The sequence below is a fragment of the Myxine glutinosa genome, chromosome 5 (assembly GCF_964187855.1).
Source record: "Myxine glutinosa chromosome 5, kmMyxGlut1.1, whole genome shotgun sequence".
Lineage (NCBI taxonomy): Eukaryota > Metazoa > Chordata > Myxini > Myxiniformes > Myxinidae > Myxine > Myxine glutinosa.
The window spans coordinates 117,624,564-117,636,873 of NC_136265.1; the positions used below are offsets into that span (position 1 = coordinate 117,624,564).

The window sequence follows — 12,310 nt, forward strand, 5'->3', positions numbered from 1 at the left end:
CGACCTCTTAATAAAGACTCGTTGTTTGTACCAACGCGTTGTGGCCTACCTCTCTGGCAATCGAGTCGTGTGTGCACAGCACCACAATGGTATAATACACTCATTCACTGCCTCGTCCTTCCCGATTGATTCCGACGATTTATTTCCACGTTTTGGTCACGAAATGAAAAAGAGGAAAGACTTCGGTCCTGATCCTCGTTAAACGTTCATTGAATGTAAGATATCTCGGGAAGGACTAATCATGAAGTCGTTCTTTTAATCCATGGAATGTCCATCGGCACAAAATGTCGCGTTCTGTTTGAGGTTGAGCCCACGACAAAAGAATGAATAACGAATGAAATTTATTCAATCGCTTCGAATTTTTTTTTTAATGTGAACACGTTGAAGGTAGAATTTGCATGTAATTGAAATAAGTTTTCGTATTAAAAAATAAATCGGACAGAATGTAGACAGAGCGATCGACATGTCTGCACAAAGATAGGAGGGAGAGACATCACTGAGCACGCCGTCTCTTTAATGGACGCGAAGCCGGATGTTTCACCTGGCGTACGTAATTTGTGGATGTTTCTAAATAAAGTTGTTTTTGTTTAAATTTCACCAGAACAATAATTTTATTGATAAATGGAGTCAAAAACTATATACAGGTGAAGGATGATATTTCACAGTTATGGACGGATTTGAACTAACATGTGTGGATGAGTTGGCCAGGTAAGAAGAAGCCGATTCGATTTTGGTTCAGGTTCGAATCCTGACTGGTGGAGGTGTGTGTGCTCTGTACCGAGTGTCGACCTGGTGGAGGTGTGCTCTGCGCCGTGTCGACCTGGTGGAGGCGTGCTTTGTACCGAGTGTCGACCTGGTGGAGGCGTGCTTTGTACCGAGTGTCGACCTGGTGGAGGTGTGCTCTGTACCGTGTCGACCTGGTGGAGGTGTGCTCTGTACCGTGTCGACCTGGTGGAGGTGTGCTCTGTACCGTGTCGACCTGGTGGAGGTGTGCTCTGTACCGTGTCGACCTGGTGGAGGTGTGCTCTGTACCGTGTCGACCTGGTGGAGGTGTGCTCTGTACCGAGTGTCGACCTAGTGGAGGTGTGCTCTGTACCGAGTGTCGACCTGGTGGAGGTGTGCTCTGTACCGAGTGTCGACCTGGTGGAGGTGTGCTCTGTACCGAGTGTCGACCTGGTGGAGGTGTGCTCTGTACCGAGTGTCGACCTGGTGGAGGTGTGCTCTGTACCGAGTGTCGACCTGGTGGAGGTGTGCTCTGTACCGAGTGTCGACCTGGTGGAGGTGTGCTCTGTACCGAGTGTGGACCTGGTGGAGGTGTTCTCTGTACCGAGTGTAGACGTGGTGGAGGTGTGCTCTGTACCGAGTGTAGACCTGGTGGAGGTGTGCTCTGTACCGAGTGTCGACCTGGTGGAGGTGTGCTCTGTACCGTGTCGACCTGGTGGAGGTGTGCTCTGTACCGTGTCGACCTGGCGGCGACGATACGGGACCTCCAAGTGGTAGTCGATCAGAAAACGGTTGGGAAACGATGCTGTGAATGGATCGAGCTTTATTGGGAGCTCACGCAAAACACTTCAAGATCAAGGAAATCAGAGACCGAAGAGGAAGAAGATCATCAATGCCACAAAAAGGCACAACCGCGCATGCGCGGGACGGCGCCAGATGACGTCACGTCCTATATACGAAACCAACAACAACCAATACTGGCGTTGTGTACGCACATTGGTAGACGATGGACAAAACATAATTTGCGGAAAGTTTCCCCATTGTTCGTGAAGAATAAAAATAGAAAATGTCCGCGCTGCGTTTTCACCGATTTGTGTTTACCTTGCATTGTGACGTCATAGGTGGAGCGTTCAACAGAAACTCTTTGTTGTGTCCACAGTTTGAGGCACGTTTACAGATGGTCTTGGTGAAAACGATGGATCTATCCAGAGGATTACTAATCCTCGGGTGTATGGGGTTGTGCCTCATTTACCAGTGCACATCTGCACCGATTTACGGCACAGGTGAGCAAACCCAGCCTGGGGTGTTTTTTCTGTCCCCTTCACATTTGTCACTTACCACTCGTTTTCATAATCGTCATCTTATGTCATGGACTCCTTCGAATTGTTCCTTGTTAAATCCCAGTTTACGACGTCACATACACATACACATACACACGCACACACACACACACACACACACATACATACAAACAGTTATACATACACATACACATACACATAAACACACACAACATGCATACACACATGCACACACACACACACACACACACATACATACAAACACACATACATACACACACACACACACACACACACACACACACACACACACACACACACACATTTAATTAATTGCACAGTGTCGGTTGTTCCGAAACTTAAATATAAATAATTTAAAGGATTGTTGTAAATCATCGAAATGATAATTTCACAACATTCCATATTCAACTTTATTTAAATTGCACGCACACACACACACACACACACACACACACACACACACACACACACACACACACACACACACACACACACACACAATCGAATCTAGGGTCCACGTTCAGATAATTTCACCTCCCTACGCCGTGTATTTATTGTAATTAAAAACAAAACCGCTTCTGTACACCGACCTTGAGGCTCAGTTTGAAAGCCACTGTCTACAATTCCAATGTAAGATACATAATTACCCTTATTTTGGGTCTGCAGAGTCCTAAGGGTCTTTTGGGTCCTCTGGTTCATTTAGGTATTTTGGGTGCTCAAGCTCTTTTGCAAATTTGGGATTTGCAAAAATCCGCTCGATCGGGGGTTTGGGTTGTGGGGTAACGTGGGGTAACAAAGGGTAACGTGGGCCTCATTGGATTGTGACGGACCGCAGCTTGCTTGTTTGGGTGTTCTTATTTTAAATGTCTGGTGAATAATAAAATATCTTATCTTTGGATCGTTCGCACAATTTCCTTTTTTATTGTCAACAAAGCCCAGTTGTGGGGCGGCTTAGCCCAAATATTCAAAAGAATTGTGCATTTTGTGAAACAAGCACCAAATTTGGCACAAATGTACATTAATATGTTGCGAACATTTTCAGATATTGGGCCACTTGAAATTCCGTAATTTTTTTTTTTCAAATTTTTTCAAATTTCGTAATTTCAAATTTTTCGGGTGACACCGTCACAATTTCGGTCTTCGAGGCCGGCCGATAGGCAAAGTGTGACCGGAAGGGACGAGGTTCTCCTGACCACGTGGCCCTCGATCTGGGAAGCGAGAGGCGTTCCATTAGTGGACGCGCCCCTCACGCCCGACTTTTGGGCGGCCCCGGCAGGCCGTTTGTTTTGACGTTCCGTGACAGGCCCCGCACCCCCACCTACGGGCGGACCGGAAGCTTGTGCTGAGTACATCATACCTGAACAACTCAGTGAGGCAGAACACAGCAGTGCACACCAGGGTGACCCCTTCAGTGCATAAACCAACTAGAACGGGCACTCGGTAGAGCGCATACCTTCGCCGCAGCTATGGTAAAAATACGATTTTGACCTTTTCGTGACCTTGACCTTGACCTTTGACCCGATTGCTCCCAAAATCTAATCAAATGTGTCCCGTATAATATCCAATCATCCCACCAAATTTCATGCAATTCGGTTGAATACTTTTTGAGTTATGCGAATAACATACACACACACACACAGACATACAAATAAATACACAGCGATCAAAACATAACCTTCCGCTTTTGCGAAGGTAATTAACCTGTCCACTGCAGGGCATATAGAAATGAAGTTATTTTCTGCATATAATAATAATATAAGTTCAGTTCTATATAACAATTTCTGTTATCACCACTACCACTACAACTACCACTACTACAAGCTTTGTCTGGAATTTTGTGGACTAACAGACAAACAGACATACAGACAAGCTGGGATCAAAACATTACCTCCTTCCACCATTGAGTGTAGAGGTAAACATCATGGAAATTATATCATGCCCTAGATTTAATTCATGCTTACCCGTGTATTTGCTTCACTGGTTCACAAGGTCTTTTGCATACATGTAATTCAGACTCTCGTCTTCATTGCTGACCACACAATGTTCGCAACATATTAATGTACATTTGTGCCAAATTTGGTGCTTGTATCACAAAATGCACAATTCTTTTGAACTAGGGCATGCCCGTACTATATCTATATCTAAAATTATATCCCCCCCCTCTATTTACATGAAATGGTTTGGTCCAAAGCGAACGGCTTGCGAGTGGTGACAATCCCCCCCCTCTATTTACATGCAATGGTTTGGTCCAAAGCGAACGGCTTCCGGAGTTTGGTAAAGAAATCGCCATCGCGTGAACAAACGCGCAGGAAAGCGAATGAATCGCAAATTCGTTTTTATTAGTTGTAAAACATAGTTTAACGCCAACATAGTTTGCAAACGTGAAATAAATGAATACGCTCTCAAATGTGCCATCCGAGGCAGAGTGTGCCCGCCACGTTCGGCACACGCGATCGTTCGCTGCTCTCTGATTGGTTGAATCGTTTTTTGGACATAGCTCGGTAAGTAATTGTCCGATTAATATGAAACCTTGAAAAGGCACATCCTCGGGTCCCCAGCAATATACCTGGCAAGTTAAAAGTATATCGGACCCGTGGTTGTCGAGAAACAGCGGTCACAGACAAACGTACAAACGTACAAACGTACAAACGTACAGACAGAGATTACTGGAATTATAGATAGATATTTGGGCTAAGCCGCCCCACTATATCGGCCGGCCTCGAAGACCGAAATTGTGACGGTGTCACCCGAAAAATTTGAAATTACGAAATTTGAAAAAATTTGAAAAAACAAATTACGGAATTTCAAGTGGCCCAATATCTGAAAATGTTCGCAACATATTAATGTACATTTGTGCCAAATTTGGTGCTTGTATCACAAAATGCACAACAGGTTTGCTATGCTGCTACACTACAAAGAAATGTTTTCATTGGATAGTTTCTTGGCAGTGACCTGCATCGGCAACCACCACGTGGTTTGTTTTGTGGTTTTACAGTCGTGCTCGTGGTTCGACCAGGTGACTAGACCCTAAATCGGGGGTGCCTTGTGATGAAACATGGTAAATTGCACACTCGGGAAACATGGTAAATTACACACATGAAACATAGTACATTACACACTCAAACATGGTACATTACACACATGTAACATGACATATTACACATATGTAGGATGGTAAATTACACACCCATGAAATGTGGTACATTACACACATGAAACATGGTATATTACACTCATATTACACATGTAACAGGATATTACACACACATTTAACATGGTATATTATGCACACACATGTAACATGTATATTGCACACACATGTACCATGGTATATTACACATTAAACATGGTATATCACCCACCCACGTGTAACATGGTATATTACACATAACCATGTGACATGGTACATTACACACGTCACCTTGTAAATTACACACATTAAATGTGGTACATTACACACATGTAGCATGGTAAATTACACACATGTAAATGGTATATTACACTCAAACATGGTATATTAAACACTCAAACATGGTATATTATGCACACACATCTAACATGCATATCACACACACATGTAACATGGTATATTACTCATGAAACATGGTATATTACATACACACACATGTGACGTGGTACATTACACACACATGAAACATGGCATATTACACGCATGAAATGTGGTACATTACACACATTGCATTTTCAGATGCTTTCTAGTTTTGTCAATTTTCATTTTATTACTTGAATTGAAGTTCTACGTTTTTCCTTCTCTCCAGATTATGAAGATGTGCACAAGGTGAAGGTTGCTGACCTGTTTGTGATCAATCCGGACAGGGAGGGAGACAACACAGTTGTAGACATTGAAAGTGATGAATGCGGCCCCTTTCTTTTTAAACACCTGAACAAGTTCATCGCTTGCCTCAAAAGCAGATCGAGTGTTCAAGCACGACAGGTTGGCGATGTGGGAACACCGCCGAACAATCGAATCATAAAAAGATCACCGCCGGCTACAGACTTCACCAGAACCTCATTGAGTCATTCATCCATGAGGCCTGAAGCGGCGTCTCCACATCCGTTTTTTGGACCCCAACATCCGGCCATAGGAAGAGCATCACTCCAGGCAAGAGGCAGGCCATTGGTACCTGGGATAAATCAGGAAGGTAACGGGGCTAGTGATGCACCGTTACGTGCTCAGATAGGTAACCTGTACATCTTACAGCCCCATGAAGTTGAAGGAAATGCAGTGATACAACTGGACATGGACGATTGTGAAAAACTTATTTCAAGACCCTTCAGTGAGTATTTGGAGTGCGTGAAGAAGCATTCAGCAGACAACACGGACGGTCTGCGGAAATTACCAAAACACGGAACGAGACAAACATCCCGGTTCCTTAAAAAAGAGGAAACTCCGAATGCCCGTCAGAGTTTCAGGGAACCAGGTACTCAAGGGTGGAATGCTATCCCGGTTTTTAAGGAACCGCGACAAACATTCCGGTTCCTTAAAAAAGAGGAAACTCCGAATGCCCGTCAGAGTTTCAGGGAACCAGGTACTCAAGGGTGGAATGCTATCCCGGTTTTTAAGGAACCGCGACAAACATTCCGGTTCCTTAAAAAAGAGGAAACTCCGAATGCCCGTCAGAGTTTCAGGGAACCAGGTACTCAAGGGTGGAATGCTATCCCGGTTTTTAAGGAACCGGGACAAACATTCCGGTTCCTTAAAAAAGAGGAAACTCCGAATGCCCGTCAGAGTTTCAGGGAACCAGGTACTCAAGGGTGGAATGCTATCCAAAGCTTCTCAAAGCAGCATCTACCAAATAAAATACCTTTTCAATACAGGAGAAACTTTGCCAATGGATATTCAGGTAGACATTCTATTGCTGCCCAAGAAATGATGATGTCACCAATATCTCACAGAAAACTTGTTAGAATGAAGCCAAAGGGTATATATCCCAAATGGAATGTGGCTCAGCGACCAAGGAGACCGCTGTCCCTCATGCACCGAAGAATGTTATCGAGAAGATCATGGTCTCAGGTTCCAGAGTCAGTCGGTCCGGTCGATCATTCCGCTACAACAGTTTTCGATCGACCAGGTGCAAACAAAGAGATGCTTGTTCAAACTTGGGCCTTGAGAGGTAGAAGAATGAAAGGCCGACATTTCCAAAAACGTTATGGCCGTTGAAGAGGAACCCATTGAGTCCACAACATCAATGGATGATCGAGGTATGTTTGTCCAACCTTTTTTGGGATATAATGACCAATAAGTTGTGATTGATTAGTCCCGGACAGTTCTGCTTGAACAGGTCCACGGCAGGGACATCCCAGATGTGACCCAGAGAATGCTCACATCTAAGCTGCAATGAGCAGTGTGGTGTACCATCTGGTGTACCACCTGGTGTACCATCCCTACCTTGTTTACAACATCTAAGCTGCAATGAGCATTTTCGAAATTTTTCATTTACGGACGTTTTCCAACGGTTCTGTGATTTTTCCCAGTGTACCAGCTTTGATGTTCATTGGCACGCAAAATTTCAGCTTTCGATGACACCCGGGAGGTACCGAACATTAATATAAGTCAGTCAGTGGTTAGAAAGAGCTTTATGTATCAGATATTATCTTGTATCTAAATTATTGGGGAAAATGTCAGGGGCATAGAAAAGGCCTCTTTATATGGGATGTACCATGTGGCAAAGTAGAGAAAAGAAGGGACATTCCATAGCTTGTAGAAAATTCCGAACAATACAAAATAAGGGATATTCAAAAAAATCTCGTGTGCATGCTGGACTACCCTTGTGTTCTGAGGAGGAACCAAGTCATGCTCGAGAAAAGTTCATATAAAGGGGCGCCAAGTTGATTCATACAGATGCATGAATAAGTACATGTATTTTATTTTCCAGATGTGGGGCACTACTTTATATGAGGACATGATGAGAAATCAATGCACTTTTGCATGAATAGTGAGGACATGATGAGAAATCAATGCACTTTTGAACGAACAGTGAGGACATTATGAGAAATCGATGCACTTTTGCATGAATAGTGAGGAGATTATGAGAAATCAATGCACTTTTGCACGAATAGTGAGAACATTATGAGAGCTCAATGCACTTTTGCACGAATAGTGAGGAGATTATGAGAAATCGATGCACTTTTGCACGAATAGTGAGGAGATTATGAGAATTCAATGCACTTTTGCACAAATAGTGAGGACATTATGAGAAATCGATGCACTTTTGCATGAATAGTGAGGAGATTATGAGAATTAAATGCACTTTTGCACAAATAGTGAGGAGATAATGAGAATTAAATGCACTTTTGCATGAATAGTGAGGAGATTATGAGAATTAAATGCACTTTTGCACAAATAGTGAGGAGATTATGAGAATTCAATGCACTTTTGCATGAATAGTGAGGAGATTATGAGAAATCAATGCACTTTTGCACGAATAGTGAGGAGATTATGAGAATTAAATGCACTTTTGCACGAATAGTGAGGAGATTATGAGAATTAAATGCACTTTTGCATGAATAGTGAGGAGATTATGAGAATTAAATGCACTTTTGCACGAATAGTGAGGAGATTATGAGAAATCAATGCACTTTTGCACGAATAGTGAGGAGATTATGAGAATTAAATGCACTTTTGCATGAATAGTAAGGAGATTATGAGAATTAAATGCACTTTTGCACGAATAGTGAGGAGATTATGAGAATTAAATGCACTTTTGCACGAATAGTGAGATAATGCACTTTTGCATGAATAGTGAGGACATTATGAGAAAGCAATGTACTTTTGCATGAATAGTGAGGAGATTATGAGAATTCAATACACTTTTGCATGAATAGTGAGGACATTATGAGAATTTAATGCACTTTTGCACGAATAGTGAGGACATTATGAGAATTCAATGCACTTTTGCACGAATAGTGAGGAGATTATGAGAAAGCAATGCACTTTTGCACGAATAGTGAGGAGATTATGAGAATTCAATGCACTTTTGCACGAATAGTGAGGAGATTATGAGAAATCAATGCACTTTTGCACGAATAGTGAGGAGATTATGAGAATTAAATGCACTTTTGCACGAATAGTGAGGAGATTATGAGAATTAAATGCACTTTTGCACGAATAGTGAGGAGATTATGAGAAATCAATGCACTTTTGCACGAATAGTGAGGAGATTATGAGAATTAAATGCACTTTTGCACGAATAGTGAGGAGATTATGAGAATTAAATGCACTTTTGCACGAATAGTGAGGAGATTATGAGAATTCAATGCACTTTTGCATGAATACTGAGGAGATTATGAGAAATCAATGCACTTTTGCATGAATAGTGAGGACATTATGAGAATTAAATGCACTTTTGCATGAATAGTGAGGAGATTATGAGAATTAAATGCACTTTTGCACGAATAGTGAGGAGATTATGAGAATTAAATGCACTTTTGCACGAATAGTGAGGAGATTATGAGAATCAAATGCACTTTTGCACGAATAGTGAGGAGATTATGAGAATTAAATGCACTTTTGCACGAATAGTGAGGAGATTATGAGAAATCAATGTACTTTTGCACGAATAGTGAGGAGATTATGAGAATTAAATGCACTTTTGCACGAATAATGAGGAGATTATGAGAATTAAATGCACTTTTGCACGAATAGTGAGGAGATTATGAGAATTAAATGTACTTTTGCACGAATAGTGAGGAGATTATGAGAAATCAATGCACTTTTGCACGAATAGTGAGGAGATTATGAGAATTAAATGCACTTTTGCACGAATAGTGAGGAGATTATGAGAAATCAATGCACTTTTGCACGAATAGTGAGGAGATTATGAGAATTAAATGCACTTTTGCACGAATAGTGAGGAGATTATGAGAATTAAATGTACTTTTGCACGAATAGTGAGGAGATTATGAGAATTAAATGCACTTTTGCACGAATAGTGAGGAGATTATGAGAATCAAATGCACTTTTGCACGAATAGTGAGGAGATTATGAGAATTAAATGCACTTTTGCACGAATAGTGAGGAGATTATGAGAAATCAATGTACTTTTGCACGAATAGTGAGGACATTATGAGAATTAAATGCACTTTTGCACGAATAATGAGGAGATTATGAGAATTAAATGCACTTTTGCACGAATAGTGAGGAGATTATGAGAATCAAATGCACTTTTGCACGAATAGTGAGGAGATTATGAGAATCAAATGCACTTTTGCACGAATAGTGAGGAGATTATGAGAATTAAATGCACTTTTGCACGAATAGTGAGGAGATTATGAGAAATCAATGTACTTTTGCACGAATAGTGAGGAGATTATGAGAATTAAATGCACTTTTGCACGAATAGTGAGGAGATTATGAGAATTCAATGCACTTTTGCATGAATAGTGAGGAGATTATGAGAATTCAATGCACTTTTGCACGAATAGTGAGGAGATTATGAGAATTCAATGCACTTTTGCATGAATAGTGAGGAGATTATGAGAAATCAATGCACTTTTGCACGAATAGTGAGGAGATTATGAGAATTCAATGCACTTTTGCACGAATAGTGAGGACATTATGAGAAATCAATGCACTTTTGCACGAATAGTGAGGAGATTATGAGAAATCAATGTACTTTTGCATGAATAGTGAGGAGATTATGAGAATTAAATGCACTTTTGCACGAATAGTGAGGAGATTATGAGAATTCAATGCACTTTTGCACGAATAGTGAGGACATTATGAGAAATCAATGCACTTTTGCACGAATAGTGAGGAGATTATGAGAATTCAATGCTGTTTTGCACGAATAGTGAGGAGATTATGAGAAATCAATGTACTTTTGCACGAATAGTGAGGAGATTATGAGAATTCAATGCTGTTTTGCACGAATAGTGAGGACTTCATGAGATATCAAACCCTTGGGTTGAGATCATTTTCTGTGGCTTCACAGGTGCTCGTATCATCGACAAAGATTAACAAAGTTTGTTAAAGAAACGTGGATTGTGATTTTCTCGGTTTGGCAGTAACTTCTCACTCACCGAGTGCATCTTTTACCCATTTGCAGCATCGTTGCATCCCAGCAACACCGGCTGGTGATTCTACTGTGCTTCTCGTGATTGTGCTGCTGCTGTGCACTCTGTTTCCTCCTTACCTGGAAATAACACCTTTAAGGAGTTTTTATTCAAACTCTACACCAGAATGGGAACATTCACAGGTAAGTTTTGCCGCCAGGCCTCAGTTTTCACGATTTTCACCATCGAGTGACCTTCATCCGGTACTGTGCAGGCATCATGTCCCAGGTAACACTGGGTGTGGTCGTCAGGTAGAGTGAACTAAGGAAATAATGCCTTCATAGTCCTGGATGAAGACCATTCGGTGGTCGAAACATCCGACCTGACCTGAGCCTTGCCTGCAGGGAAGGTAGTTTTGTGGTTTCATCCTTTTGGAATGTCGGACCTGACTTGATTTCCAAAAATGTGGGCAGGTAACAAGCGCCATTGATCTTGACTTCAGGTGAGACAAGAATCTTCCAAAGACCCGAGACGTCTGCTGCTTGGCCCTGTTTGACGTCACATGAAGCGATGAGGAAACCCTATGTTGGCATTGTGCGTGCCACTCCCGAGTCCACACTGTTGTTTGGCGACATTGATTCATGCAGCAATGAGGATTTATTTGTGTCCATTCACTTTGTATATCATGGATTTGTCTTGGATGTGAAAATAAAACATTTATATTTCCAATATAATGCTCTCCTCCAGTCTGTCTGTCCTTTCAGGGAGGAGCTTCCCCATTCAGGGTGGGGCTTCCCCATTCAGGGTGGGGATTCCTCAGTTCAGGGAGGAGCTTCCCCTTTCAGGGTGGGGATTCCTCAGTTCAGGGTGGGGATTCCTCAGTTCAGGGTGGGGCTTCCCCGTTCAGGGTGGGGATTCCTCAGTTCAGGGTGGGGCTTCCCCGTTCAGGGTGTGGATTCCTCAGTTCAGGGTGGGGCTTCCCCGTTCAGGGTGGGGATTCCTCAGTTCAGGGTGGGGCTTCCCCGTTCAGGGTGGGGCTTCCCCGTTCAGGGTGGGGATTCCTCAGTTCAGGGTGAGGCTTCCTTCGTTCAGGGTGGGGATTCCTCAGTTCAGGGTGGGGATTCCTCAGTTCAGGGTGGGGCTTCCCCGTTCAGGGTGTGGATTCCTCAGTTCAGGGTGGGGCTTCCCCGTTCAGGGTGGGGATTCCTCAGTTCAGGGTGAAGCTTCATCCGTTCAGGGAGGAGTTTCTG

At 42.5% G+C, this 12,310-nt stretch overlaps 1 protein-coding gene and 1 long non-coding RNA gene across 4 annotated transcripts in view; one reads left to right on the top strand and one right to left on the bottom strand.

Annotated features, from left to right (window-relative positions):
• Positions 1-1,622, bottom strand: part of LOC137427184 (uncharacterized) — a 20,526-nt gene extending 18,904 nt beyond the window's left edge. Inside the window, exon 1 of one of the 2 annotated variants that reach the window (XR_010984458.2) lies at positions 1,427-1,622. This is a non-coding gene — a long non-coding RNA (uncharacterized LOC137427184). The remainder of the gene's footprint in view (positions 1-1,426) is intronic. The other variant, XR_010984457.2, reaches the window with a different exon arrangement.
• On the top strand, positions 1,598-11,794 carry LOC137427182 (uncharacterized). Of its 2 annotated transcripts, XM_068116435.2 has the most exons (5): positions 1,598-2,006; positions 5,041-5,103; positions 5,825-7,268; positions 11,114-11,263; positions 11,534-11,794. In XM_068116435.2, the coding sequence occupies exons 2-3, from the start codon at positions 5,094-5,096 to the stop codon at positions 7,225-7,227; spliced, it is 1,413 nt and encodes a 470-aa protein (XP_067972536.2). In that variant the 5' UTR covers positions 1,598-2,006; positions 5,041-5,093; the 3' UTR covers positions 7,228-7,268; positions 11,114-11,263; positions 11,534-11,794. The 2 variants fall into 2 exon arrangements, with proteins under 2 accessions (XP_067972536.2, XP_067972534.2); XM_068116433.2 differs by lacking the exon at positions 5,041-5,103.
• The last annotated feature ends 516 nt before the right edge of the window (positions 11,795-12,310 follow it).